The sequence below is a fragment of the Rhinopithecus bieti genome, unplaced genomic scaffold (genome assembly GCF_001698545.2).
Source record: "Rhinopithecus bieti isolate Rb0 unplaced genomic scaffold, ASM169854v2 scaffold_44159, whole genome shotgun sequence".
Taxonomy (NCBI): Eukaryota; Metazoa; Chordata; class Mammalia; order Primates; family Cercopithecidae; genus Rhinopithecus; species Rhinopithecus bieti.
The window spans coordinates 1,712,707-1,739,638 of NW_016818573.1; the positions used below are offsets into that span (position 1 = coordinate 1,712,707).

Below are 26,932 nucleotides of genomic sequence, written 5' to 3' on the forward strand. Positions count from 1 at the left end.
ATTTTATGAGGAAACCTCTGTGGTATATACTTCACAGCTCTGCACACCTAGCCTGTGGCACACACAATTCCCTTCTGCTTGCCTTTGTTCAGCTCATTCCCTTAGTCTAGAACACTGTTCTCTGGCTGGGTGTGGCAGTTCACTCCTGTAAGCCCAGTACTTTAGCGGCCAAGGCAGGAGGATTGTTTGGCCTCAGGAGTGTGAGACCAGCCTGGGCAACATAACAGGACTATCTCAGTGTATGATATGTGCGTGTAGTCCCAGCTACTTGGGAGACCAAGGCAGGAGGATAGCTTGAGCCTGGGAGTTTGAGGCTGCAGTGAGCCATGATTGCACCACTGTGCTCCAGCTTGGGCAACAGAGCAAGACCCTTTCTCAAAAATGATTAATATATATGAGATATAAGATATATGAGATATAAGATATATGAGATATAAGATATATGAGATATATGATATATGAGATATATATGAGATATATGATATATAAGATATATGATATATAATATATATATGCTTTTTAGTATTTCTGAAGTGCCGTTCAAGCTGAGTGAGGTGGTGGTAGATGTATCAGGGATAATTGAAAGCAGCCATAGGCCACACGTGGCACATCTTCCTGGAGACTTCATTTTATTTAATTATAAATAATTTCACCTACTTTTATGTTAATACAGCTACTCCAGGCTGGGCACAGTGTTTCACGCCTGTAATCCCAGCATTTTGGGAGGCTGAGTGAATCACTTAAGGTCAGGAGTTCAAGACCAGCCTGACCAATATGATGAAACCCCATCTCTACCAAAAATACAAAAATTAGCCGGGCATGGTGGTGGGTACCTCTAATTCCAGCTACTTGGGAGGCTGAGGCACAAGAATTGCTTGAACCCTGGAGGCAGAGGTTGCAATGAGCCAAGATCATCCCACTACACTTCAGCCTGAGTGACAGAGTGAGACTCTGTGTCAAAAAAGAAGTACAGCTACTCCAGACATATGGAGTAGAATGCAAAATCGGTGAAAGAAATGACTAAGAACATTCCGTGTGGTGCTGTCCCCTGCAGTGGGGAGTCTGCATTCGCCCTGCAGTGGAAGGTGGGAAGGTGAGAAACAGGGACCCCTGATTAGAAGGGGCTAGGTACAGATGAGGTGCGGCAAGGGGAATACAGTACAGCGGGAGGGAAGTGGCAGTCCCTGTGCCCGAGGCTCCTGCAGCGGGTCCCTGTCACCTGTGGTGCTCTTTCCTTTCTGAGAACTCAGACAATTCAGTGTCTATACCACTCCTATGTTGCCTCAGGAAAGTACTTGTATTACATGGTTTTCTAACTTGTCACATATGTAGTCCTTATCTCCTCAACAACATTCTTATCCTCCAACATCTGGAGTGCAGGTGTGGGGTGAATTCAGGCCCTGGTGTTTACTGATTGAGCAAGGCACTTTTCCTCTCAGCCTTGGTTTCCTTATCTGTAAAACATGGATAGTACTCCCCTAATGAGATTGTTCTCAGGATTCATCTAGGTAACATGTGTGCAGCATTTCACATGGCAGATGGCATGGATAGGCACTTAGTAAACATCAGAGCCCTCCCAGCAGCGCCAGGCTCTTAGTAAATATCTGATTCTTGAATATTCCCATCCCCAAATATATGCCCCTACCTGAGGCTTCTCTCATGTTCTCTGTCTCCCTTCCTGTCACAGTGCATGTGTCTACTGAAGGCCACCCTCTTTCCGTATCCTGGTTCCTGGCCCTCCTTACCCTCACAAAGATCGCACTGACACAACTGCCTTCTCATCTCCTGTAACCTCAGGTTCTCTCCCTACTGGATCTCTCAGACTACTTCTCTCTTTACACTCACTCCGGGGATCTCATCCACTGTTGTGGCTTTCAAGGCCATCTAAAAGATTCCCAAGTTTATATTTTAAACCTAGAATGCCTCAGAATCCGAGACTTACATATCCACTGCCTATACCCCATGTCCCCGTGGAAGTGGCACAGATACCTCAGCATGTCTAAAATGGAGCTCCAGATTCCCACCCTACCCTTCCCACAAGTTTTCCCATCTTGGTAATGAGAACTCTGTCCTTCCAGTCGCCCAAACCAAAACCTTTGGGGTTATCCTTGGCTCCTCCCTCTTAAATCCCACAGTCCTATAGGCAAGTCCTGCCAGTCAGCTCTTCCTTCAAAATACAGAGTGTACCTGGCCACTTCACCTTCTCATGCTGGTCCAGATCAAGCTTACCTCTCATGAGGCCAACTTCAGAGGCCTCCTGAGTGGTTTTGCTACCTCCGTTTTCCCCAGCTCCACAATCTTGTTTTCCACCAACAGAGTAATATTTTCGAAACATCAGCTGACTGTCATTTATTGGCTTCAAGCCTTCCAGTATCTTCCCCTCTCACTCAGAATCAAATCCAGATTTCTTGTCATGGCCCTAGGGATCAGCCTGCTGCCTTCTGCTCTCAATTCCCACCACCCTTCCTTGCTCCCTGGCCCCCAGCCTCACTGGCCTCCTCAGTGCCTTTCCTGGAACAGGCTGGAAACTCTCCTCCCTCAGGGAGCTTCTCCTTGATGCTTCTTCTGTCTGGAACACTCAGGTGCAGACCTTGCTCCCTTCCTTTCTTCAGGTCTCTGCTCAGATGCCACCTTAGCAGAGGGCCTTCCCTGATCAGTCTCTCTAACATAGCGCCCTGGCATCCTTGGACCCTTTCTGATCCCAACTCTGATTTTGCTTACTAGTGACTGCTACCTGACATAATTAACTTGCGTGTTTGTTTTTGTCCATCTCCTGACCATTAGTAACACCCCAAGGGGACCTTTGGTGCCTGGCACATAGTGAGTGCTCAGCAGCTGGGTGGGAGCTGTGGCATAGGCTGGAAGAGCTTAATGCAAGTGGCCCCTGGTCACTGCACTGCCTCTTGCCTGCTGTGTGCTTTTGGACAACTTTACTTAACCTTTCTTAGTTTAGTTCCCCTCTCGGTAAAACCTACCTGGAAGGTTTTTAGGAGGATTCGAGATAATACATTTAAAGTACCCGAAACATGATCAGTGCTCAGTAAGACAGGGGTTACACAGGCCACTTAGCTGCTCTCTAGGCCTGTTTCCAAGAAGTTACTAGTGCTGCCTCCATCTGCCCCCAGGATGGAGGGCTGCTACAGTAGATGAAGGTAACGCTACAGAAGCGGTTACTGACTCTATTCTCCATGTCATACCCTGACCCCGAGTCTCCTGAGCATCGTTTCTGGCTCCAGCCAGTTCTCCATCCCCCAGCGCCGTCAGTTTCTTTTTTTTCTTTCTTTTTTTTTTTTTTTTTTGAGACAGTTCTGGCTCAGTCGGCCCCAGTGCTGGATGCAGTGGTGGCCGATCCTCGGGCTGCATTGCAACTCCGGCTTTCGTTTTTTTGGGTTCACAACCATTCTCCTGCTTCAGCTCCCAAGTAGCTGGGACTACAGGCGCCCAACCCACCACGCCCAAAGGCCTAATTTTTTGTATTTTTAGTAAGAGATTGGGTTTCACTGTGTTAGCCAGGATGGTCTCAATCTCCTGACCTCGTGATCCACCTGCCTTGGCCTCCCAAAGTGCTGGGATTACAGGCGTGAGCCACTGTGCCCAGCCTTTTTTTTTTTTTTTGAGGAGTCTCGCTCTGTCACCCAGGCTGGAGTGCAGTGGCGCGGTATCAGCTCACTGCCAGCTCCACCTCCCAGGTTCACACCATTATCCTGCCTCAGCCTTCTGAGTAGCTGGAACTACAGGCGCCTGTCACCACACCCAGCTAATTTTTTGTATTTTTAGTAGAGATGGGGTTTCACCTTGTTAGCCATGATGGTCTCCATCTCTTGACCTCGTGATCCGCCCACCTCAGCCTCCCAAAGTGTTGGAATTACAGGCGTGAGCCACCACGCCCAGCCATCAGTTTCTTACCAAAGCCCCTCAGATGATGGCCATGTCTGAGCAGGTCCTGCAAGTTGAGACCCTCCCCAGCTCTGCTTTGATCAAGGTGGTCCCTGATATGGGAAGCCAGAGGTGCTTGCTGGGAATGTATAGATATGTTTGGACTTCATGAGCCATGGACCCCAAAGGTCCTTCTCTGGCAAAGCACCCATGTTTGTGAAGTGGGCACTGCTTAGCAAACCAGGTGGTTGGCGGGTCAGGTAGGTTTTCCCTGGCTGCTCCAGGAAGGTGAGTCATGAATAGTTTCCCTGTGGGCCACCAGGGGGCACCAGAGGTCGCTCAGCTCTTCCGAGGACTTGATCCGTCTCTTAAGCTGTCTTCTCCCTCTCAGGCCTAGGACTTTCTTGAAGGAAAAGAGCTGTGGTGGTGGTTCTCCCATCTCCTAACTTGCTAGGGACTGCCAGTCAAAGCAGGGCTACAGTAAAGGACTGAAGGTCAGGATTCCAGGCTTAATATTCTTTATTGGTAAGCATTAGTGAACCCCTTGCCCTGGGAGCTCAGCCAGTCCTGCTCTGATTCCTAGCTATAGGTAGGACAGCATCTTTGCCTCATGGATCAACTGTCCATGTCTGGCTGTGCCTAACTTGCCACACCATGGGTCAGGGAGACAGGCAGCAGGTATTGGAAGGTGATGGCCAGGTCCTTTTCCCCAGTGACCACTCTCCATCTAGAAGCACTCTGCTTCAGCTGTGCAGGCTCTTCCAGGGGGGCTCTGGGAGCCTGCTGGTTAGATGGAGGAGTTGAGCCTCTGACACCTCCAGGTTCTGCCTGCCAAGGGTTCCTCCGCAGCGGGGCTGAGCTGAGCAGGAGCAATGGGCTCTTGCTTCTGTCCTGAGATTCTTGGGTAATGAGCAAGACAGCCAAGGGCAGGAGGTCATACATGGTGCCTCATAGGGGATAGAGATGCCAGAGGCTGTAGAAGATGGGGTGGGAGGGAGGGATATCCCAGAGAGAGAGAGAGAGAGAGAGAGAGGGAGAGAGAGAGTCAGTTGTTGAGTCCCTGGATCTGATTTCACCAGCTATTCTTGGCCATGCCCATAGTCCTTGGGAAACCCCTCGGTTCTAAATAGATAGTTCCTTGGTTCCTGGGTGTACCTTTGCCCCCGACTAGCTTGTGGAGGTAAGAATTATTGGCCGGGTGCGGTGGCTCACGCCAGTAATCCCAGCACTTTGGGAGGCTGAGGCGGGTGGATCACGAGGTCAGGAGATCAAGACCATCCTGGCTAACACAGTGAAACCCCGTCTCTACTAAAAATACAAAAACAAAATTAGCTGGGCGTGGTGGCGAGCGCCTGTAGTCCCAGCTACTCGGGAGGCTGAAGCAGGGGAATGGTGTGAACCCGGGAGGCAAAGCTTGCAGTGAGCCAAGATTGCGCCACTACACTCCAGCCTGGGTGACAGAGCAAGACTCTGTGTCAAAAAAAAAAAAAGGATTATTACAGTAGCGTGTCCTCCTGAGCCAAGCACCTTATAGAACCTTCTTGCCTGTTCAGCAAGGCCCTTCAACCCTCCATCCATTTCTCCCTCAGGTCAGGACAGCAGGGTGACCGTGCCTGGAGAAGGCCCTGCCTCCCCTGAAAGCCCTCCCAGCCTGTCTCTGACCTGCACTGGAAGCGGGGGTCTCCAGGGTGGGTCTTCAGCACCTCCCACACCTCTGGGGGAGGCTCCAAGCCCATCTGCTTGGCCCGACACCAGCGCTGCAGCCGTGTGATCCCTGCCAGGGTGGGAAGAAGACTCTGGAGCCTTGTGGGGGGTGGGGTAGAGTCTGAGCTGGAGAATGTGTGTGTTTGGGGGAGACAGTGCCTGAGGGTCAGAGTCACACAAGCGCTTGGGTGACTTCAGAGACATGTGGGTGACGGGACTGTCTGGGAGAGGCACCTCCGTGGGGCTGGGTAGGTTCTCACCGGTGCAGGGCCCGTACTGCCAGGCCAGGTCAAACTGCCTCAGCAGCTCCAGCTCCGCTTCCTCCTCGTCGCGGGGCTGGGGCTCCTCCCCTGCAATGACAGCTGCTCTTCAGTGCGAGGCTGTCCTCAGTCTCCTGCCCCTCACCTCCCAGCCTTCCTCACCACCCCTTTGCCTCTGCCACCCCGCAGCTAGATCTGGTGTCGGGAGGGGAGGACAGGCCACCTTTCCCCTTCCATCTGCCCCTCCGCCCACGTCCTCTAGGCCCCTCCGTGTCCACTCCTCCTGCCTCCCTCACACCTCAGAGACCTAGCTCGGGTGCCAGCTCCCCCTTGCTGTGCCCAGCGGGCCCCTCCCTCCTCTTCACAACCGGGTAGGAATCAGTGATGAGCCGCTTCCGGCCCATGGCGGCCACCCAGGCAGGCAGAGAAGGAGGCGACTGCGGGGAAGAGGAGAGACCGGCCAGTGGGCGCGAGAAAGACAGCTGCTGAGAGAGACAGACGGGGCCAGGCCAGCGGCGGGCAGACAAGATGACCCAGACAAACCGAGAGAGGAAGTCGCCGGGGTCCAGGGAGGGACGCCTCCCCCACCCCATCAAGCACGCAAACAGGAAAGACTTCAGCCAATGGCAGGCCGCCTCTGCGGGGCGGGGCCCTGGCGCTAGCCAATGGTAGGCAGTGTAGGGTGAGGGGCGGGGCGGTGCCACAGCTGTGGGCTGCGGGAGGAGGGGCAGGCTGGGGCGGGGGACCTGTCGGGATGCCCCTACTTCACCACCTCCCCGGCCCCATTGGTTTGCTGTGGGTCCCGAGAGACTTGAAGAGAGTTATCCTCAGCCTCTCACTTCCCGTTTTCCCTTCCTAGGCAAATGTTCTTTTCAGCTTCGCTAATCCCCGTGGCTAGTTTGTAACTCCCTAGAGCCCAGCTGGAGCCTTCACTCGGTCCTTTGGCCCGCCCAGCGTTGTGGGGGCAGGTTTGGAGGTCTGAAGAGAGTTTGGGCTAATCCAGGCCCCTTCCCTGCTCCCACCCAACCCCCACCGGCCCCAGGAGACCTGGCTGGAGAAGCCCATGGGTTCTGAAACCTTTCTCACAGTCTGTGCCCAAAGATGCTGCCCACTCTTAGTCCGAGTGTTTGCCGTTTTCGCTCTCCTGGGGTCCCAAGTCCTGCCCGGCCTGCCCCACCAGTCAGGAAGATTCCATACTGAGTAGGAAGGCAGAGCAAGGGTCTGGTTCCCCCACCACAATGAGTTTTGATCCCCAGTTCTTCATTGGCAAAATCTGCCCTCTCACAATAATGTTAATCTGAGCAGAAAATATTAACAGTAAACCTAACACTCATATTGCACATACCATGTGCCAAGTACTGTTCTAAGCACTTTCCCACATATTAATTAAAATAGATGTCAAAAAGTTTTTGAAAGTAGAAGTATAGCTCAATGATTATCACTGCTGAGAGTCACAGGCATTGCAGGGCCCCAGTTGAACCACAGTCTGTCCTGCACCCAGGAGCTCACTGTCACAAGGCAGACAGATGCACAGTTGTCAGTGAGAGGCTATAATTCCTACCAGAAGAGGGAAAGGGTGGGTCAGAGATTGGTTAGGACCACAGGGATGATTAGCATTGGAAGGCCTCCTGGAGGAGGTGGACTGCTGTAAACAATGTCTCTCAATTCTCCACCCATGACCTTTGTCCCTTGGGCTTCTGTCATCACTGACTCACCCATACTGCTGCCTCCCCCTCATCAACTTCCTGGCAGGAGGCAAAAGTACTGGCCAGTGGGAGTCTGGGAACCAGCACAGGGACCAGCCCAGCTCTAATCACCCTCCAGAGATCCCATCCGGTTCTTCCTTCCAGGGATACTGGGAGGGTGGGGCACAGACTCCTGGGCTGCCGCCTGCTCAGAAGCCTCTGCCTCCTCCTTTCCCTGCTCTGGGGTCTGGGTGCTCTGCACTGGAAGAGGGCTAAGCCACTGGTACTTGTGGGCACAAGGGAGGAAGCTGCTCTGGAGAGGAGACCACCAAAGGGGAGGTATAGGAGCAGGCCATGTCTTCAGGGTCCGCGTCCTGCCTGACTCTCCCCATCGGAGTCCTGGAGGCGGGCTGGTGGAGGAGGGAGCTTGTCAGGGCACTGCATGGAGCTGGAGGGCCCTTTCTGCTGTATTGTTTGGGCTGGGCCTATTCTAATCCCCCCATCTGCCTTGTGGACTAAGTGGGACCCACATTCAGGGAGACAGTGTCCTTGCGGAGTTGGGGATGGAAGCAGGGAGGCCCTCTATACCAAGGCTGGGAAGGGCCTAGGTGCTGAGTCCAGTCAGGTGCTGAGTATGCTAGGTAGGGATGGCATATAGGCTCTGGGGGATTGACTACCCCCTCCCCAGAGGGCCTCAGCAAGGGTTCCTGGGCTGTTTCTAGAGGTGTGTGGCACCCACCTCCTGAGTCCAAGCCCTGAGGGAGTAGGGAGCCATGGGTGGGGCAGACCCCTCCTCATTCCCAAGTCCCTCCTATCTGTGAAAGCTGATAGCCGTGGGGCCCTGCCACCGCCCAGGGAGCGTGAAATGGGGTGTGCTGCTGGGCAGCCACAGCAGCTCCTACCACCGCCTGGGACTACTGCCTTTTCTCCTTGGGCAGCCTCTGGCATCCTGAGCTGCTCTGTAGATGTTGGCTGGGCTGTCCCCACCAGCTTCCCCAGCTTTGCCTGGCTCAGGCACCCACCCAGCCTGGAAGATGTCTCCCTCAGGCTTCAGCTACCCCCAGACCCAAGAAAAAGATTCAGAGTGGTCAGCTCAAGTGCAGGCACCCTAGGCCTGGCTTTCTGGCTTGGAGTTGAGGGAACTCTCTGCAAGCAGCATCGCTGTTATCTCTTAAATGGCAGTGGGGTTGGGCCCCCAGGGAAGAGTTGGCACCTAGGGATTTTGGAACCATCCCTGTCCAACTGGCATTCCCTGACTCAGCACCTGGATTCCTAAGGTGCACTGCTGACTAGGCTGGACCTTGGCCTTCCCATCCTCAGGTCTTTTTCCTTCTTTGCTCTCCAACCCTATCCACCTTCTGTACCTTCTTGCCTAGAATCCCTTCCCCTACTCAGGCAGCATCCTAGCCTCATTCCCTAAACTGCTGTCCTGGAGCCTGTTCAGGCTTCAGGCTGGATGGCCAGGCCAGAGATCTGGGTTGGGTGCTGAGTTCTGTCTCCCTGGGGGAATGTCCTGAGACCCTTATGTCAGCCCCGACACCCAGAGGCTGGTGATGAGACTAGTAGGAGTGACCTTTGCACCTCAGCCTGGTAATAATACCCAACACCCTTGCTTCAGGGCCAAGTCCAGAGTCCTGGGGGTCCAGGAGAGAAAAGAACTGAAACAGGAACCCAGCACCTTCCCAGGGGCTGAGGCCCACCGCTGACTGCACTCAAGGGAAGAAGGATTAGGTCTGGCGTAGCTCAGACAATGTGGCAGGATGGGGGCCTCAGCACTGTGCCTGCATTCCCTTCCCCCTCCTCACCATGAGGTTTGTGGGGAGAGCAAGGTAGAGCTGGGAAGGTGGAGGCAGGTGGAGAGGGGGAGCAGCTGCCTGGGGCCCAGTGGGCTGTGGGGTGGATCCAGCTTTTCTTCCCTCTTGCCAGTACCCTCCTTCCTCAGGCCTTTGGGCTCTGCCACCTACCCTGAGCTGGAAGTCAGTCCCATTCAGGAGATTCTGGGCAGCCAGAATACCTGTGGCCCCGCCCCCAACATACTCACACCCCGTGGGCCCCATTCCTCACCCTGTGGGCTAGAATTCTTTCAGGCAGTCATTCCTGGCCCCTCACTGCCCTCCCAGACACTCCCTCTTTTCCGGTCCAGGTTCTCTGGCCTAGTGTGCTTCCATGGCAGCAGCTTGAGGGCAGAGGAAGGAGTCTCTGGGTTTTTCTGCCACTGCTGTCTTCTGTCCTGCTCCTACCACCCTCCACACATCCTTCTGTAGTCACCTCTTTCACTTTGGCCATCCAGGCTCTGGAGCAGTTCCGGGAAGACTTGAAAAGGGGCCTTCTGGCCATTCCTCACCTTGGCCACCAGGTGTCAGACTTTGCCCATTTGGGTGGGAGGAAGGTTCTAGTTAACCAGTTCCACCCCATCAGCCTGGCCTCAGAGAGAGATCTGGGCAAGTTGGGGAGGAGCCTAGAGGTGACTGCTGAACTGGCAAGGCTGAGGCACCCTGAAGGTTGAGACTGGAAAACGGACTGGAACTCGGGCCCTACAGCTTTCCCCCAGATCGGCCTCACTGCCACTGCCCCCACACCACCCCATTGACAAGGGCCTTGTCCCCTGCTGGGAAGTTCAGGAACAAGGCTGAGTCACGGAGCTTGAGAATTGAGGGAACAAAGGCAGGGACAGTTGTAGCTCCACAGCAGAGGGGAAGCTGAGAGGGAGCTGCCCATTGGAGTGCCTAGCCAGGACTGAGTCACTAGTCCTTGCCCTCTAGGTTAAGGGGAACAGAGGGCCTCCCTTTGCCCTTCCCCATTTGGGGTGGCTGTGGCAAGTGAGAGTGTGTGTGTGCATGTGTGTGTAAGCTCAGTGCTTGAATGAGTCTCTCATATCGTGAGGCAGCCTGTAAGTCTTGGATGGTGGGTCAGTCTTTGCAAAAGTGGAAAACTGGCAAGGTCTGAGTATTTTGCCATCTCTCATCAGAGCTTCCTCTAGCCCCACTTCCCCCAGAGGTTGCCCCTGCCCCAAGTGATAGTTCTCCATTTTATGCTCATTCTTTCAAACATAGGTGTATTTCCAAGCACCCAAGATGATGACGAGATTTCTAATCCTTACATGCTATCTGGAGATGACGGAGAGGAGGGTCTTCTCTCGCCCACTCCCCCATCCTTGTGGGGACATAAGGACTACTAGAGATAACATACCCTCCACCCCTTGACATTTCAAGGTCTTAGAGTCTCATGTTAGCCTCTGGATACGTGGACCTCTGACTCTAAGACAATACTTATGAGGTAGAACCTCGATAACCAACAAAACTCATCAAATCTCCTGAAGCAGTTCTGGATGGAAAACCAATGACTCACTCACAGAAAATGCTAATGCCCTATGATCTACCAGGTGCTCCCTGTGCCATGGTGCTGGCGTTTTCACAAGATGCCTGTGGGACACAGTGCCAAAACACGAGGGAACAGCTCACATCCCCTGTCACCATCATTAGGGGCTGTTTGAGAGAGTTCAAGAACTCACACTCTGGGCCGGGCGCGGTGGCTCAAGCCTGTAATCCCAGCACTTTGGGAGGCGGCGAGGCCGAGACGGGCCGGTATCACGAGGTCAGGAGATCGAGACCGATCCTGGTAACAGATGGTGAAACCCCGTCTCTACCTAAAAAAATACAAAAAGCCTAGCCGGCGCGAGGTGGCGGCCGCCTGTAGTCCCAGCTACTCGGCGAGGCTGAGGCAGGAGAATGGCGTAAACCCGGGAGGCAGAGGTTGCAGTGAGCTGAGACCGGCCACCGCACTCCAGCCTGGGCGACAGAGCGAGACTGCCGTCTCAAAAAAAAAAAAAAAAAGAACTCACACTCTGAAAGTGCCCTCCTCTGATGGTGCTCTCATCCCCCCTCCTCCCTCCACCACTAAGGGAGCCTTCTGCATCCTCAGCATTTGGGAACCCCAGCGCTGCTCATTACTCAGGATTCTTCTCCATAGACACATACCCCTCCCTCTGTTTCCCTCCACTGACCCACTCTGCTCACACTTGCCATGGCTCTGCTCCCAGCCAATTCCAGTAGTTTCCAGCAGCCTAGAATCCCCCTTGATTCCTCTGCCCGTTCCTGCCTTGCCAATCAATCCTCAGCTTGGAAAATGTCTCCTTCTCCAGTCTGTCCCTCCTCTGAAGTGCTAAGGAATGATCACCGCCCATGGGTGACAGGTCCGACGGCAAAGGGCCTGCTGATATCACGCGGGTTCTAATTTGGCTGGCCCAGAAACACTCCTTTGGCTCTCCTCTGCGTTTGTCTCCTTACTCCATTTGCCAAACCTCCATTTTTCTCCCACCGCCCCCTACTCCACTCAACAAATAACCATGTTTTAGATCACTTCTATTTAACAACAACAACAAAACAACACAAAAGCCTTCTGTGAGTCTTCTGCTAACCTTTCTAGATGTTTTTCTTGTTGTTTGTTTGTTTTTGAGATGTCGCGGGCGCCCAGGCTGGAGTGCAGTGCGTGGGATCCTTGGCTCACTGCAGCCAGCTTCTCTGGGTCACTCTGAGACTATTGATCAGCTCCCTTCTTCACCACGGCTGGAGTGCAGTGGCGCTGATCAGCAGCTCAATTGCAGCCTCGATCCTCGCCAGGCTCAAGCGATCCTCGCTGCCTCAGCCTCGCTTGTAGCTGGGACCAGCAGGGCGCCACCCATTGCACTGGCTAATTTTGTTTTGTTTTTGTTTTTTGTTTGTTTGGGTTTTTTTGAGATGGGGAGTCTCACTCTGTCAGCAGGAAGCGATTCTCACCTGCCTCACCTCCCTAGTAGCTGGGACTACAGGCGTGCGCCACCCATCCACTGATTTTTGTAGTTTTAGTAAGATGGGGTTTCACTGACATATTGGCCAGGAGGGTGCTAATCTCCCTGACCTCATGATCACCCACCTCGGCCTCCCAAAGTCTGGAATTACAGGCCTGAGCCACGCACCTGGCAAGTTTTTGTGTTTCTTCTCAGACCAGGGATTTCGCCTATATGCACAACATTAGAGTCATAGAGACATATAGACATACAGTCAAAGCATCAAACAACACAATTTCACAAGATTACATAGAGAGATATATGATTGATCACACAGACATATAAATATATATACAAGACCAAACATATCCCAAAACACTATGTCTTGCCACTTATATATAATTCTTACACATACACAAACCTTTTCTGATGTCTCTGACACTCTTTATCGTTTAGTCAAATTATCAAGGTTTGGCTGGGTGTGTGGCTCACACCTGGTAATCCCAGCTACTTTGGAGGCCGAGGCAGGCAGACCACTTGAGATCAGGAGTTCAAGACCAGCCTGGGACCAACATGGCAAAAACCCCATCTCCTACGAAAAAAAATCCAAAAAAAAAAAAGTCGGATGTGGCGTGCAATGCCTGTTAATTCCAGCTACTCAGGAGGCTGAGGTGGGAGGATTGCTGAACTGGGGAAGCGGAGGTTGCAGTGAGCTCAAGCATCGCGCCATTGCACTCCCAGCCTGGAGACAGAGTGGGACTCTGTCCTCAAAAAAAAACCAAAAAAAAGAAAAAAAATTATCAAGGTTTTAACTGTCGCCAGGCATTACACCAAAATGCTTGTAGGGCTGGGCACAGTGGCTCACACTGTAATCCAAGCACTTGGGAGCCCACAAGTGGGCAGATCAGATGAGCGTCAGGTAGTATCAAGACCAGCATGGCCAATGTGGTGAAACCCCCGTCTCTAACTAAAAATACAAAAATTAGCCAGGCATGGTGGCTGGCCGCCTGTAATCCCCAGCTACCTTGATTGCTGAGGCAGAAGAGTTTCTGAACTTGGGAGGCGGAGATTGCAAGTAAGCTGAGATCGGTGCCACTGCACTCCAGCCTCGGTGACAGAACGAGACTCCGTCTCAAAGAAAAAACAAAACACTAAACTGCTGTAAGTGATGCAAAGATGAATAAATCACTGGCCTACCCTCAAGGATGTTATTGTCTTTTTTCAAAAAAACAAATACGCGGGCACAGTGGCCTTACGCCTGTAATCCCAGAACTTTGGGAGGGCCGAGGCGGACAGATCACGAGATCAGGAGATCGAGACCCACCCATGGCTAACATGGTGCAAACCCTGTCTATACAAAAAATTAGCCCGGGCACGATGGCGGGCACCTGTTAGTCCTACGCTACTCGGGAAAAAAGGTTGAAGGCAGCGGAATGGCGTGAACCTGGAAGTGCAGAGCTTGCCAGTGAACCGAGATCACACCACTGCGCACTCCAGCCTGGGTGGACAGAGGTGACCGACTCCATCCTCAAAAAAAGCAACAAAAAAGAAAAAGACAAAACACTTAACTCTTTTTTTTTTTTTTTTTTTGAGGACAGAGTTTGTCACTCTTGTTGGCCCAGCGCTGGAGTGCAAATGGCATGAGTCTGGCTTTACCGCAACCTCTGCCTCCCAGGTTCAAGTGATTCTCCTGAACTCAGTCTGCCTAGTAGCTGGGATTATAGGCATGTACCATCTCGCCTGGTAATTTTGTATTTTTAGTAGAGGACGGGTTTCTCTATATTGGTCAAGCCTGGTCTCGAACTCCCAATCTCAGGTGATCAGACCCGCCTTGGCCTCCAATGCTAGGATTACCCAGACATGAGCACCGCACTCACTCGGCCACACTTAATAACTCTTATTCTGCCCCATCTCCATCTGTCTGATTCTGCCCATCCTCCAAGAAGGGTGTTAAATCCCACTGGGTGCCTTTATGGAAAAGGTAACTATTTGAGCACTTGCTGTGTGCTCTGCACTGGAAATACAGCTGTGGAGCTCAGCAAGAACTTCAGATGCCCGTTTTCTCCCCCTTAATACGGCGCTCACAGCCTAGAGGGCCTTCACCTAACTAGATGCAGTCTGTCTTTTCCTAGTCTTCCTGTAGTATTTTGCCTGATACTTTCCTGGCATTTAATCAATTCTGCCTTATATTCTACCATCTTGCAGGGAAGGGTTTTATTCCTTTTTCTAGATTGTTTTGTCCAACACACTCATTGAGCCCACCTTCTTAGGATCTGGAGTCTAAGCTGGGTACTTTGGTATAGTGAGAAGAAGACCAAAGCTGCCCCCGGCCGGGTGCGGTGGGCTCAAGCCTATATCCAGCACTTTGGGAGGCCGAGACGGGCGGATCACCGCAGGTCAGGAGACTCGAGACCATCCTGGCTAACACTGTGAAACCCCGTCTCTACTAAAAAGACCAAAAAACTAAGCCAGGCACGAGGTGGGGCGGCGCCTGTAGTCCCAGCTACTCGGGAGGCCTGAGGCAGGAGAATGGCGTAAACCAGAGCCGGAGCTTGCAGTGAGCTGAGGTCGGCCACTGCACTCCAGCCCGAGCGACGAGCGAGACTCCGTCTCAAAAAAAAAAAAAAAGCTGCCCCCAGAAACTCGCCAGGTAGACTGTGTAAGCTCTCTGATGATAGGACCCTCCTATACTCTGTATTCCTTATAGTACCCTACTTAATGCTTTGCATATCACAGGCCATGTTATTTTGACTATGTATGGAGACAGCACCTCCTTTCTATCTTGTTAAACAGGGGGCAGGGCCTGCAGGTGCCCCTGGCCATGCCTGGGCAGATGTCTCGACCTGAGGAGTCTGGACCCCTCAGGGTGGGGCATGTTCCCTCTAACTTGGGCCAGATGACTCAGGGACATTCAGCAGAGCTGGCTTGCCTCACCCACAAGCAAGTCAGTAGCTCTTGCACCTACATTCTGACCTCTCCCTTTTCTAGTGGTTCTTGCACTTGCCGGCAGCTCTGTGTCTGCATTGCACAGATATGCATGTGGCCCTTATTATTTCAGGTACATTGACCTTTTCTTCCCAGGTAGATTATAAGCTCTGGCCGGGCGCGGTGGCTCAAGCCTGTAATCCCAGCACTTTGGGAGGCCGGGACGGGCGGATCACGAGGTCAGGAGATCGAGACCATCCTGGCTAACACGGTGAAACCCCGTCTCTACTAAAAAATACAAAAAACTAGCCGGGCGAGATGGCGGGCGCCTGTAGCTCCAGCTACTCGGGAGGCTGAGGCAGGAGAATAGCGTAAACCCAGGAGGCGGAGCTTGCAGTGAGCTGAGATCTGGCCACTGCACCCCAGCCTGGGCAACAGAGCCAGACTCCGTCTCAAAAAAAAAAAAAAGATTATAAGCTCTGTAAGGGCAGGAGCCATATTAGGTTTTAGGCTTCTTTTGGCTTTTCTACACCAGTTAGCACAGTGACAGGCAGGTAATTAGGTCTTTAAAATATTTGTCAATTGATTGACATTGCCATCATTTCTTACTTTCTTCACTTAAGGTATTGTCTCCAGGAGGCCCTTATAAAATACTCATGTAGGAGGTGAGGACGATCTGGCTGTGACATCTGTCACCCCATTGATCACCAGGGTTGATTCGGCTGATCTGGCTGGCTAGGCGGGTGTCCCCTTCCTCCCTCACCGCTCCATGTGCGTCCCTCCTGAAGCTGTGCGCTCGATCGAAGAGGACAACCATCCCTGATAGAGGAGGATCAGTCTTTAGTCAAGGGTATACGAGTAGCCTCACTCCCCTGCTAGAACCTCCAAACAAGCTCTCAGGGTTCATAAAATATCCATGTATTACGTGGGAGCTGTTCATCCATTGACTTACCCAGTGGTTCCTAACTAAAGTGTCATGACATGCAGCTAGAGCCTAAGTAATCTGTAATGACTGTAGCTGCTGCTGCTACAGCCAAGCATCTGCCCTTTGTTGTTCCTGTTGTCCTTTCCAGCAATCTTAGAAGGGCATTTAATTATCCCCGCTTTACTCACGGGGAAACTGGTCACTCATAGGTTATGAGTCTGAGGTTTGAGCTTAGGGCATCCTTTGAATAGCACCTATCCCATTCTCTCACAATCTGAGTTTTTCTTTTCTGGAATATGCTGTCTTACATTGGAGAGAAAGGAGTAGAGTTACAGCTAAGGACTGTGACTTGGTCACAGTCTGTTTCCCTCCTGAAGAGAGGAAGGGTGTTGAAGTGAGGGTCACTGGTCCTGAAGCCCCAGTGGACAGAGACAGGCAGGAGTCCTGGGGAAGCTGAGGAGTGAAGCCCAGGGGCTGACTGCTCAGGGTAGAGCACCAGAGGGGCAGATGAATAGCTTTGCTCATCACAAGGAGGCTGGCCCAGAGGGCAGAAATAGAAATTCAAGGTGGGAAGACAGACCTTTGATACCATTAATGCAATCCAGGAAGGTGAGGCTGGCCAGGCGAGTGGCTCACGCCTGTAATCCCAGCACTTTGGGAGGCTGAGGCAGGTGGATCGCCTGAGGTCAAGGATTTGAGATCAGCATGGTCACCATGGTGAAACCCTGTCTGTACTAAAAAAAAAAAAGAAAAAAAAGCCTGGCGTGGTGGCGCACCCCTGTAATCCCAGCAACTCGAGAGGCTGAAGCACAAGAATCACTTGAACCCAGAAGGTGGAGGTTGCAGTGAGCCAAGATCATGCCACTGCACTCCAGCCTGGACAACAGAGTGAGACTCTCTCAAAGAAAAACTGAGGCCGGGCGCGGTGGCTCACGCCTGTAATCCCAGCACTTTGGGAGGCCGAGGCGGGCGGATCACGAGGTCAGGAGATCGAGACCATCCTGGCTAACATGGTGAAACTCTGTCTCTACTAAAATACAAAACTTAGCCGGGCGTGGTGGCGGGCGCCTGTAGTCCCAGCTACTCGGGAGGCTGAGGCAGGAGAATGGCATGAACCTGGGAGGCGGAGCTTGCAGTGAGCAGAGATCACGCCACTGCACTCCAGCCTGGGCAACAGAGCGAGACTCCAACTCAAAAAAAAAAAAAACAAATCCTAGAAAGGTGAGAAAGACTGAGCAAAGGCTGGGTGAGGGAAACCTGGAGTAGACAGAAGCTGTGTGGGAGGACTGAGGGATCAAGAGGTTGGTGGTGGGAGCAAGAGTGGACAGGTCTGAGATGCGCCCATCACCCCGGTGTGGGGAGGAAGAGCGCCTCTTCCCAGAGCTCTGTGCAGCTTCACCAGAGGCAAGCAGGGAGTGGGAGCCGGGGCGGCAAGAGAGTCTGATGAGCACCAGGAGGGGTGAGACCGGGCAAAGAGACTAAGTTCTGGGGCAAGCATTTTATTTGTTAATACAAGAATAGAAATTCTGCAATAAATATCATCTAATAAATAACATCTCCAAATAAATAAATATTAATACAACACACTTAAGAGTCATGAGTGGGTGGGGCTGGGGGGCAGGGCCTGGGGGAGCTGCCACCCCACACCCCAAAATGCTACTGCAATGTAAACTTTCAGGAAATCCTGTGGTGTGGCTATGGTTGCCCTCCCCAGCCTGAGCAACCCACAGATACCCTGGGAAAGGGAGCAGAGAGGAGGCACTGTAATGCTGGAAGACAATTCGGGGCAAGGTCCTGATGGTCAGCTTGGCTTTTGTTTGCCACTCTGTGCTTTGGAGACTCCTGGTCTGTTGTGGTCTGTCCCTGTCCCTCTGCTTTCAGTATTTTCTCTTCTGGTTTATAGGGAACCTCCATGCAGACCCCACCCCTGCACTGTTAATCTTATCTCTTTTTGTGTAGAATTGCCACCATGTTTGTTTCCTGAATAGGATGTATAGAGTGATTTGGGGGTAAGGGAGCAACACCCATCCAAGGAGAGTGGGGCAGCCAAAGGGCTTCACCCCAGAAAGGCATGTGTGGTGGTGGCGGCCCCTCAACTCCTGCCTTCCAGGTGTGCCACCTGAGGGGCTGGGTGGGCATTGGCCAAGTGGTAGGCAAGAAGCAGGAGGCCATGACAGCCTCTGCACGAACTTGAAACACTTCAGACTCCCTGGAGCATGACTTCCTGTAGAAACAGGACAGGACAGGGCCTATTGCACCTCCTCCCCAGCTCAGACCTTTGGGAGGTGGGGAGGAGACAAGGCTGATCGCATCACACGCCCAGCCAGTCCAGGAGAGGGCCAGAAGCTCAGAGGTGTTGGCATACAGGGCTGGCTCTCCCAAAGTGGGTGCAGGGTTTGAAGGGGGAGCGAAGAGGAGGTGGCAAAGGTCAGAAGTCAGAAGCCATGAGCCCCCAGGTGCAGGGTGACTGCAGCTGCTGGAGGCTGCATCTTCTTCTTGAGCCGGTTGAAGTCCTTAGCCGAGCGCCACAGCCAGGTCTGCAGCTCCTTCAGCAGCCAGAAGTCATCCATCTTCTGGAGGAAGTCACTGTGGGCAGGGCCAGGAGTCCATGTGGGTTCAGTCCCAGGCAGCGGCTGGGGCAGTGGGTAGCCCAGAGCTGCCATGACACCTGCAATGCTGCCCAGCAGGCCCTGGAGGCTGGTGCAGAAGTGGGCCAGGCTGCGGCGCAGCTCAGCAGTGGCAGCCTGACGGTTGAGGCCACGCAAGTAACACAGAAGGTGGCTGTAGGCCTCGTAGTTCTGGGTCAGCCGCAGTTTGTCATTGAGGCTTCGCCACACCTCCAAGTCAACAGTGGCCCTGGGCAGAGTCTCTGCCCCCAGGCGGGGAGGGTTGAAGTCAGGCTCGTTGAAAGGAGGGCCCAGGTAGTTCAGCTGTGAAAAGGAGAGGGTGATGGGGAAGGAGGAGGGCAGAGCAGCTGGCTCACCACCGAGGAGATACCTGCTCCCAAAGTTTCTATTTTTTGTGTCCCCTGACACTGGCCCTGTCTCCATGCTAGGCTTCTCTATTCATGGCCTCCCTGAGTTTCTCCAATAAGGATATCATTTGTATGCAGATGACAGCTGAAGCAGTGGCGGTGATGAGCTCTCCAATGGAGAGGCATAGAAAGAGGAGGAGTAGACGCAGGAGACGCTCAGGAAGGACGTGCTGATTGGCTTGGTAGGCAAACCTTGGGAGAGTGCCCGCTGTGGAGGCAGGACAGAGAGGAAGAGGAGCCTGGAGGAACCAGGGGGCGAGGCTGGAGAGGTAGAAGGTGGCCCAGGGGAGTGCAGAGGCCAAGGAAGAGGAGTTCGAGAAGGCAGCAGTGCTCAGCAGTGTGGCTGCAAAACAGACAGCAAGGAGAATGAGCCTTCAAAACACTGTCGGGCTTGGCAAGGAGGTGCCTGACGACCTTGGAGAGAATCACTGCTGGGGCCTGGAAGCCAGATTGCAGGGGGTTAAGAAGTGAGTGGGTGGAGAGGAAGTGGAGGCAGAGGGTGTAGACCACTCCTTCGAGAAATTTGGCAGGGAAAGCCAGGAGAGAAAAAGGGTCGGGAACTAGAGGGGGCAGTGGAATGAAGTAAAGGTTTTCTGCACAAGGAACAAGAGAGAGATGAGAGGGGCCCATTGGCACCAGAGTCCCATTTGCCACCGACACACCCGGGCCCACCAGTTGAGGGGCTGGGGAGAGACGGGTACTCACTAACACTCTGAAGGAAGGGTTCAGTTGAAAGGATCTAGGCTGCAGAAGGAAGAAATGGAGGCAGTCTCATGAGTAGGACAGGAGGAAGGCTATGGAAGACAGCATGGTATAGGGAAGAAGGCAGAGCCCTTGCCAACCCTCTGGGGAGCGGCTGGGGCCCAGGGAAAGGGATGAGGGAGATGTGTAACTGGGAAAGAAGGGAGAAGCAAGGGGAGAGGCCTGGGATAGGCAAGGGCCCAGGGGGAGGTTCACACGCTGACAAGCACAGAGACAAACTAATTTCCTCGGTGTATCCTGGGGCTGGAGCCAGCTCCCCCGCCACCCTCCTCCCTTTTCTTTCCCTGGCTCCAGAGTAGAGTCTGGGATGTGGAAGAGGAACACGGGAAGAGGGGGCTGGTTCCCCATGGTCCTCGGCTCCTCCGACCCTCCTTCCTTCTCTCCTGGGCTCTCTGAACACCTCTGGACCACCCCCAAATCCTTATAGCATCACCTCCATCCACACCCTAAACCCCCTGCCACTACTGCCTGGGTTCCCTACAGTCCCCTTCCCCATGACCCCGTAGGAGGCCCAGCTAGGATGGGAGAGGCAGACGGAAGGGAGGCCCCTGGGTCCAGAGCAGCAGGGCCCCAGGTCTGGGGGTAGAGGCGAGCTGGAACGCAGGCATGGGAGGTGGGGCCCCTCCATCCCCACCCAACCCCGCCCGCGCAAGAGACACCACAACACGGTGTAAACAGAGGAGACTTCCCCAGCCCCCAGGGGGAGGCGGGTGGCTGGGCTGGCAGCCAGTGGGGCAATGGGCCAAGGCGGGTGCGAGGCCTGCCCACATGCCTAGTCCTGGGGCGAGGGATGGGGAGGTGGGGGGGGCCACCTAAAAGGGAAGGGCAGTAGATAAGCCAGACAGGGGGACTGGTGGGAGCCAAAGAGCCCCTCCTCACCCCATCATTTACCAGGACCCTCCACGGTTAGGACTGTCTTCCCCCAACTCCTCACTCCTCCCCAACTCCCAGACTCCTACTCTGGATACTCACATAGGTCCCAGCCAAGCTGCGGAGTTGGTGCTCCAGGTAGCGGGTGAGGTCATAAGTTTTCTGGATGGAGGGGCCAGGCCCTGGGTCCCCTGTGCGATTGAGAGCTGGCACTGCAGGGAGGTGCCAGAGCACCGTGCACAGGCACGCTAACATCCCCCACGAGTCCCCTGTGGGCAGGATGGACGAGAAGCATGAGTGCGGCCCAGGCCCACACAGGGAAGCATCTGGCAGCCCCTCAGGTGTGTGTCCCCACCTTGGGCTGGAAGGTGGGTGAGGGTGGGACACCAGATGGGAGGCAGAGGGGATGGAGGAGGGAAAACACTCCTGGCGAGAGGGGAAAGAAAGAGAGGCGTGTGTGTGTTTGAGGAAGAGGACTTGGCACGCATAAGTGTCTATCAGTAGATACTTGAGAGTGTATCTGTGTGTCAGCTGAGAGAGTCTTTGGCATGTGTGCCCCTGTGTGTGTGCCAACATATATGTGTGTGTACATGGAGGGATGGGGCCAGGCCTAGGGACTGCAGGTCGACCTGCCTGTGTTCCAGTTGTACCATAGCTTCCTGCCAGTCTCCTAGTCCCACTGCAGCTTGAGGGGAGTCAGAGGGTGGGAGACAGCACATGTCAGAGCTGGCAGGCTGAGCAGTCAGCCCCAAGGGAGGAAGCAGGAGAGAGGCGGCCGCCAAGAACACAGTCGTCCATAGGAGGCAAGGTATAGGGTTAGACCACCAGGGTCTGGCTGCCTTATGGGGCTAGTTTTGGGTATATGCTAGGATGTGATTCCTGAGTGTAGGACGCATAGGGTGGGGTTAGATTGAAGATTCAGTGCTCACTCTCAGGGAAGCATAGGGTGGGGTTAGATTGAAGATTTAGTGCTCACTCTCAGGGAATGGTGGCAGTGTGGAGGTTCATGCCATTCTTGGTGTTAGGTGGGGAAAAGCTGGACTTCAATGAGGACTTTCCATCAGCCTGCGAGGGTAGGGACAGGAAGGGAGAGAGGTGCATTTGATGAGTCGGGCTTGTTGGCTGATGGCACTGCAGAGTTTGGACATCCCAGGATACCAGGAGTCCAGAGGCCAGGGTTGGGTGCTGTAAGGAGGGACATGGGCAGTGGGGAAATACGCTTTTCTGGGATTTTAAGTGAGGACCAAGGTGAGGATTGAGTGGACACTTTTGACTGGCAAAGGCAGTTAGGGTTTGGCCAGGATAGATATAATTGGCATTGGGCTAGGTTAGATTTAAGGACTGGGTTACTTTAAAAGTTTCAGATTAGTTTAGACTTGGGATTTGGTTGATTTAGTGTGGTTGAGGTTTGAGTCCAGCAGGGGATGTGGTGAGGTCTGGGCAGGCAGAAGGTGAGCTGGAGGGCTGTGACTTGGTCGGTTTAGATACCAGATGGGGCACTGCTTATGTCATGAAGAGCAGGGCTAGTTTGGGTTTTCAGCTTGAATAGGTGTGAGGTCACGAGTGGTTTCTTTCCTTTATTTTTTTTTTCCTTTTTTTTTTTTTTTTTTGCTGCCACCTTCCCACCGCTCCTATAGTTCATATTTTATACTCTCAGATTTTTCTATAATGACATAGGTTGCTTTGATAGGTAGAAATAACTTAGATAGATATAACACTTTGGCCATGGTTAGGATGGGATTTGAAAAAAAAAAGAAGACTAGGTTAGGTTTTTTTTTTTTTTTTTTTTTTTGAGACGGAGTCTCGCTCTGTCACCCAGACTGGAGTGCAGTGGCCAGATCTCAGCTCACTGCAAGCTCCGCCTCTCGGGTTCACGCCATTCTCCTGCCTCAGCCTCCCGAGTAGCTGGGACTACAGGCGCCGCCACCTCGCCCGGCTAGTTTTTTGTCTTTTAGTAGAGACGGGGTTTCACCATGTTAGCCAGGATGGTTTCGATCTCCTGACCTCGTGATCCGCCCGTCTCGGCCTCCCAAAGTGCTGGGATTACAGGCTTGAGCCACCGCGCCCGGCCTAGGTTAGGTTTAATCACAGCGCTGGGGCAGAGTTTTGGAGAGGGCTACTAACTAGGAAAGATGCAAGACTCCATTTGTATGAAACATCTCTTATGGAGGACAGGGGTCAGTGAGGACTTCAGCAGTGGCCCCCTGGTCAGTATGGACTCTTTCAGATGTGTGGCTGGCCAGCTTTACTGAGGGAGCATGGGGGTGGGGTACCACCAGTCACAGGGTCTTGGTTTGAGGCAAGTGTGAGTGTGTGTACACGCGTTTATTTTAGGACAGAGAGTAGGGTCAGGCACTCAACTGCTCCCTAGGGAGACTGGCTCCCCCTTTCCTGTGCCCTCTGAGCCTGTGGCTTCCTCCTGGATGCTGTGTTCCTCACTCTTCCTTTCTACCCCTGGCTCTTGCCTGACTCAGTTCCTTTCTCCTCCCTGTTCCTCACATTCCAACACAACTCCAAGCCTGGGGATCTGGCAGTCACCTCTAGGATCCTATGGGTACAGAGTAGAATTAGTTTTGGAGATTGGAGACCTGCTGAATTGGGCAGCGGCCCTCCCAGCCTTGAGGTTGCTTTCAGCATCGAGTCTGGCTTCATTCAAAGTTAGTGGCAAGGCTGAGGGTACCAACTGAAGCAGGAGCTGGGAACTAGGCATCCCTCTTTACCCAAGTGTTGACTGGAGTTCTAGGTTCTGCCTATGTCACGGCCAGGAGATACAGTCAGGAACCCAGCTCAGGACTTATCCCTCTCCCATTCTGAGCCCCGTGGGACATCCCTAGGGGAGATCAGCTCCCTACACAGGGACAGCAGGGGGAGAAGCCTTTGGATAGACAAGAACTAAGTCATCTGGGCAGAAAAAACGGCTCATGAAATTAACCAGACGAGGCCGGTGTTTCCAGGAATATTTCAGTTCTGAGGTAACTGTCGTTGCAGGCTGGGGGTGGGGGGGCAGGGGAGAACAGAAGGATCCGACAGCCCACAGAGAGAACTGGAAAGAGGGAAGGGCTCTCAGGAATCCAGAGGGAGAAGAGGTTAGGAGAGGAGAAAGGGGGGTAGAAGGACAGGGCTCTGCCCCTGCTATGACAGCTTTCACTCTGGGCAAGCCGTGCCCATGCCCGTGTCTCAGGCAGCAGGAGGAAAGCAGTGTGGGGTGAACACTTGTGGTGTAGTTGTGAGCTCGGGAACCCAGCACAGCTTGCTTGCCTCCTGAGGAGAGTGCATGGTGGGCTTCCTGGAGCCCTCATCCATCCTCCCTTAGGCTCATGGTGTGGAGGTGGACCCCGACCACTGGGGCTGTGTCCTGGGTCCCCCTCTCCCCCTCCCCACCAGTCCTGGCCCCAGCCTGGCCCCGCCTCAGCTGTGCCTCTGGCTGCTGCCCACTGATTGTTTACATCCCGTCTTCTCTGTGTGTTTATAAATCTGGCTGAGCACGTGAGGAGCTAATGAGTGCATCTCACGTTTCCTGCAGCAGCCCCCCACCCCCTATCCTGGCCCCCACCCGGCCAGCTCCTAATTCCATCCAGATCCCTGGGCCCTAGGAACCAAGGCCCTCCTCATGAACACACACACACACACACACACACACACACACACACTTTCTCTCAGCCCAAGGAAGTGACCGGCCACCCAGACAGCTGCACAGGCAGGCGCACCCGTGTGCACGTCTTTAGCCACTTTAGCCAGCTGCCCCTCAGTCCCTGGCCTGGACGCCCCCGGGCTGAGCTTTCCCAGTGAGGGTGAGGGCTCAGCTGTGCAGATGTACCAGGGTGGTTAGGGTAGTAGGACAAGTCAATGGGAGTCTCTGCACCTGGGACTATAAGAGCTAGGCTAAGAACTATAAGCCCTAAATGTTGCAGCCAGGGAGGCACTGCAGAGCTCCAGAGGTGGGGCATGGTGGCCTCAGGCTGGACTGAATATGGGAGCCAGGAGGAAAGGCCAGACCAGGACCAGCGCGGTTGGAGGGGTCCGTTGAGAGGAATTGAGGGATGGAGTGGGTTAGGCGGAATAGGTGAGGAGTGGGTGAGGGATGGAGTGGGTTAGACGGAATAGGTGAGGAGTGGGTGAGGGATGGAGTGGGTTAGGCGGAATAGGTGAGGAGTGGGTGAGGGATGGAGTGGGTGAGGTCCAGGCATTGTGACTGTAGGAAACTGTCCTAAGGGGAGTGTCCTGACCTGCCTTCCCAGGCAAAGGCCCACAGAAACCCATCATCCTTCTACCCTCTGGTCTGCTGCCTTCCCCTCTCTTACTTCTCTCCCTTCTGCCTTTTCCTTGGTTCCCTTTCCCCCAGGCCACTGAGAAGTAGCTTGGTGAGTGGGGACACATGGGCCTGGGAATCGGGAGACCTAGTTTTGCCACCAGCTCCTTTGGTGACTGTGGGCTTGCACAGGGAGGTCACACTAGGCATGCTCAATTCCTCCCAGAGGAAACATGCGGGGCTTCATCTCTCCTCTCCTCTCCAGCATTCCCCTTCCTGCCCTTCTCTTCCAGCCTAAATGACAGAAGTCACTGAGGCCCAGGGGAAGAAGCTGAGGGTGGGCCAGCCCCCCTGCCTTTTGAAGTCAGTAACCAAGCAAGGGAGACAAGAGTTGGCTTTGGCTGGAGCGAGAGGGTTCCTGATTGTGCCGCAAGAGGGCCCTGGGTGTGCTCAGGGAGGCCAGCGGGGAGCCAGGGGGAGCCCAGCAGCCCACTAAGAGCCAGAGGCAGGGGGAGCAGGGAAGGAGGAGTCCACGGCAGTGGTGGGTGAGTTGGAAAGGGTGTTATTATCAAGAGGGGTGCGGGAGGGGCTGGGGGAGAGTGCAGGAGCCAGGTGTGCACAAGAGGTGGGACGTGGGGAGGAATGTGAAGTGTCAGCCAGTGGCTGGTGTGCAGGGGTGGCATGCAGAAGTGTGACGGACAAGAGTGTGGGACTGTGAATGAAGGGGACAGGGAGCCATTGCACCCATCAGCAGTGTCACTTCTGGGGCTGCCGGGTGACAACTGCCATCTCTGCTTCCTCCCCTGGTGGAGTGTGTGGCTCCAGGGTAGCCAGGGGGTCCGAGCTGGCTGGAGCGCGTGTTATCTGTTAGGGGAATATGTACTCCCGTCCTGTCCGGTGTGAGGGACAACGTGTGCTCCCGAGCGGTAGCGGAGGTCAGTCGGGGGCAGTGAAAGCACAGAGGTGTCCCTGGATCAGGGTCAGAGAAGGAGGACCCGGCAGAGCAGTGTGCCCAGTGCCCCCCACCCCCAGCCTCTCTCCAGGGCTTAGCCTGCACCCGCCCGTCTCCCCTCCTCTCCTGGCAGCCCCTCACACCTCGGGGGGTAGGGCCAGGCTGGGAGTTCCTGGGGGAACAGAGGTCCTCTGGGATTGACGGGGGTCTGTAGGGAGGGCTCCAGGAGCCCTGCGTGGAGTTGTGGAAAGGAAAGCGGGTGGGGAAAGCAAGCATGAGGGGACTCTGGCGAGCCCCGGGGACTCCTTCGAAGGTTTCCTTCGAGGGGCTCGCCGGAAAGCTGCACGGCGGCGGTCGCCAGCTGGCCTTCCCTCCCGGCGGTGACCTCTCGCTCTGGGACCCCTCCCGGCGCTGCGCCTTCCCCCTGTGTGGCCCCGGCGCCCCCGGCCCCGCCCCCTCCCGCTCCCGCCCGGTCGCTCCTTCCCGGCGGCGGGGGCGGGGGCGGGGTCCAGGGCACCGAGCTCCGGACTCTGTCCGGCGCTGCCCTTTCCCGCGCGTCAACTCCCCTCCTGCCCGGGCTGAGCGGCTGCTCCCGCCGCTCCCTGGCCGGTGACAGACTTCTTCCTGCCGGGTCCGGCCCGTCTGCGCCCGCCCCCCGCCCAACAATAATCACTCCCAGGCCACGGTGGCCCGGGGGACTCGCGGCCGCCGCCCGCCGCCCCTACCTGCAGCCGGCTCCCCGGCCGTGGGCACCATGGAGGGTTCCGGCCGCGCGGCGCGCAGCTAGGAAGCCGCGAGTCCCGCGGCGCGGCTCGGCCTGTCCGGTCCGGCCCGGCCCAGCCAGGCTCGGCGCTGCCCTCCGCCCTCCTCTCCGCCGCCCGCCCTTCCTCCCGCCCGCCCTCCTACCCCTCCCGGCGGGCCGGGG

At 54.6% G+C, this 26,932-nt stretch overlaps 3 protein-coding genes across 18 annotated transcripts in view; 1 reads left to right on the top strand and 2 right to left on the bottom strand.

The window, feature by feature from the left end:
- The window catches only part of RAD9A (RAD9 checkpoint clamp component A), an 86,182-nt gene that overhangs the window by 32,616 nt on the left and 26,634 nt on the right, over nt 1-26,932 (top strand). The window contains exons 1-2 of one of the 13 annotated variants that reach the window (XM_017857131.1): nt 24,341-24,910; nt 24,952-25,600. The exons of 11 other annotated variants lie outside the window; for them this stretch is intronic. The gene's annotated coding sequence lies outside the window, so the exon portion shown is untranslated. Of the gene's footprint in view, nt 1-24,340; nt 25,601-26,932 lie in introns of those variants that run through there. One more of the 13 variants, XM_017857128.1, reaches the window with a different exon arrangement.
- POLD4 (DNA polymerase delta 4, accessory subunit) lies at nt 4,378-6,524 on the bottom strand. 2 transcript variants are annotated; one of them, XM_017857147.1, is made up of 4 exons: nt 6,148-6,436; nt 5,841-5,930; nt 5,539-5,650; nt 4,378-4,849 (listed from the first exon to the last, which is right to left on the bottom strand). In XM_017857147.1, the coding sequence occupies exons 1-4, from the start codon at nt 6,431-6,433 to the stop codon at nt 4,825-4,827; spliced, it is 513 nt and encodes a 170-aa protein (XP_017712636.1). In that variant the 5' UTR covers nt 6,434-6,436; the 3' UTR covers nt 4,378-4,824. The 2 variants fall into 2 exon arrangements, with proteins under 2 accessions (XP_017712636.1, XP_017712635.1); XM_017857146.1 differs by having other exon boundaries at nt 5,539-5,930; nt 6,148-6,524.
- On the bottom strand, nt 17,620-26,864 carry CLCF1 (cardiotrophin like cytokine factor 1). Of its 3 annotated transcripts, none has more exons than XM_017857143.1 (3): nt 26,733-26,864; nt 20,909-21,075; nt 17,620-19,070 (listed from the first exon to the last, which is right to left on the bottom strand). In XM_017857143.1, exons 1-3 carry the CDS (start codon nt 26,761-26,763, stop codon nt 18,576-18,578), a joined length of 693 nt encoding a protein of 230 aa, XP_017712632.1. In that variant the 5' UTR covers nt 26,764-26,864; the 3' UTR covers nt 17,620-18,575. The 3 variants fall into 3 exon arrangements, with proteins under 3 accessions (XP_017712632.1, XP_017712633.1, XP_017712631.1); XM_017857144.1 differs by lacking the exon at nt 26,733-26,864 and adding an exon at nt 21,783-22,581; XM_017857142.1 differs by lacking the exon at nt 26,733-26,864 and having other exon boundaries at nt 20,909-22,581.

What these genes read in the sequence shown, in the direction of transcription:
- POLD4 (XM_017857146.1), bottom strand. Translation starts at nt 6,433, where the DNA reads ATGGGGTGGGGGAGGCGTCCCTCCCTGGACCCCGGCGACTTCCTCTCT. An exon ending in GGAGCTGGCACCCGAGCTAG is followed by an intron (nt 5,931 to 6,147) that starts GTCTCTGAGGTG and finishes CTGTCATTGCAG; the next exon opens with GGGAGGAGCCCCAGCCCCGC. An exon ending in GACCCCCGCTTCCAGTGCAG is followed by an intron (nt 4,850 to 5,538) that starts GTCAGAGACAGG and finishes CATCTTCTACAG; the next exon opens with CCTCTGGCATCTCTATCCCC.
- CLCF1 (XM_017857142.1), bottom strand. Translation starts at nt 21,382, where the DNA reads ATGTTGGCACACACACAGGGGCACACATGCCAAAGACTCTCTCAGCTG. An exon ending in GCAGCTTGGCTGGGACCTAT is followed by an intron (nt 19,071 to 20,908) that starts GTGAGTATCCAG and finishes TCCTTTTCACAG; the next exon opens with CTGAACTACCTGGGCCCTCC.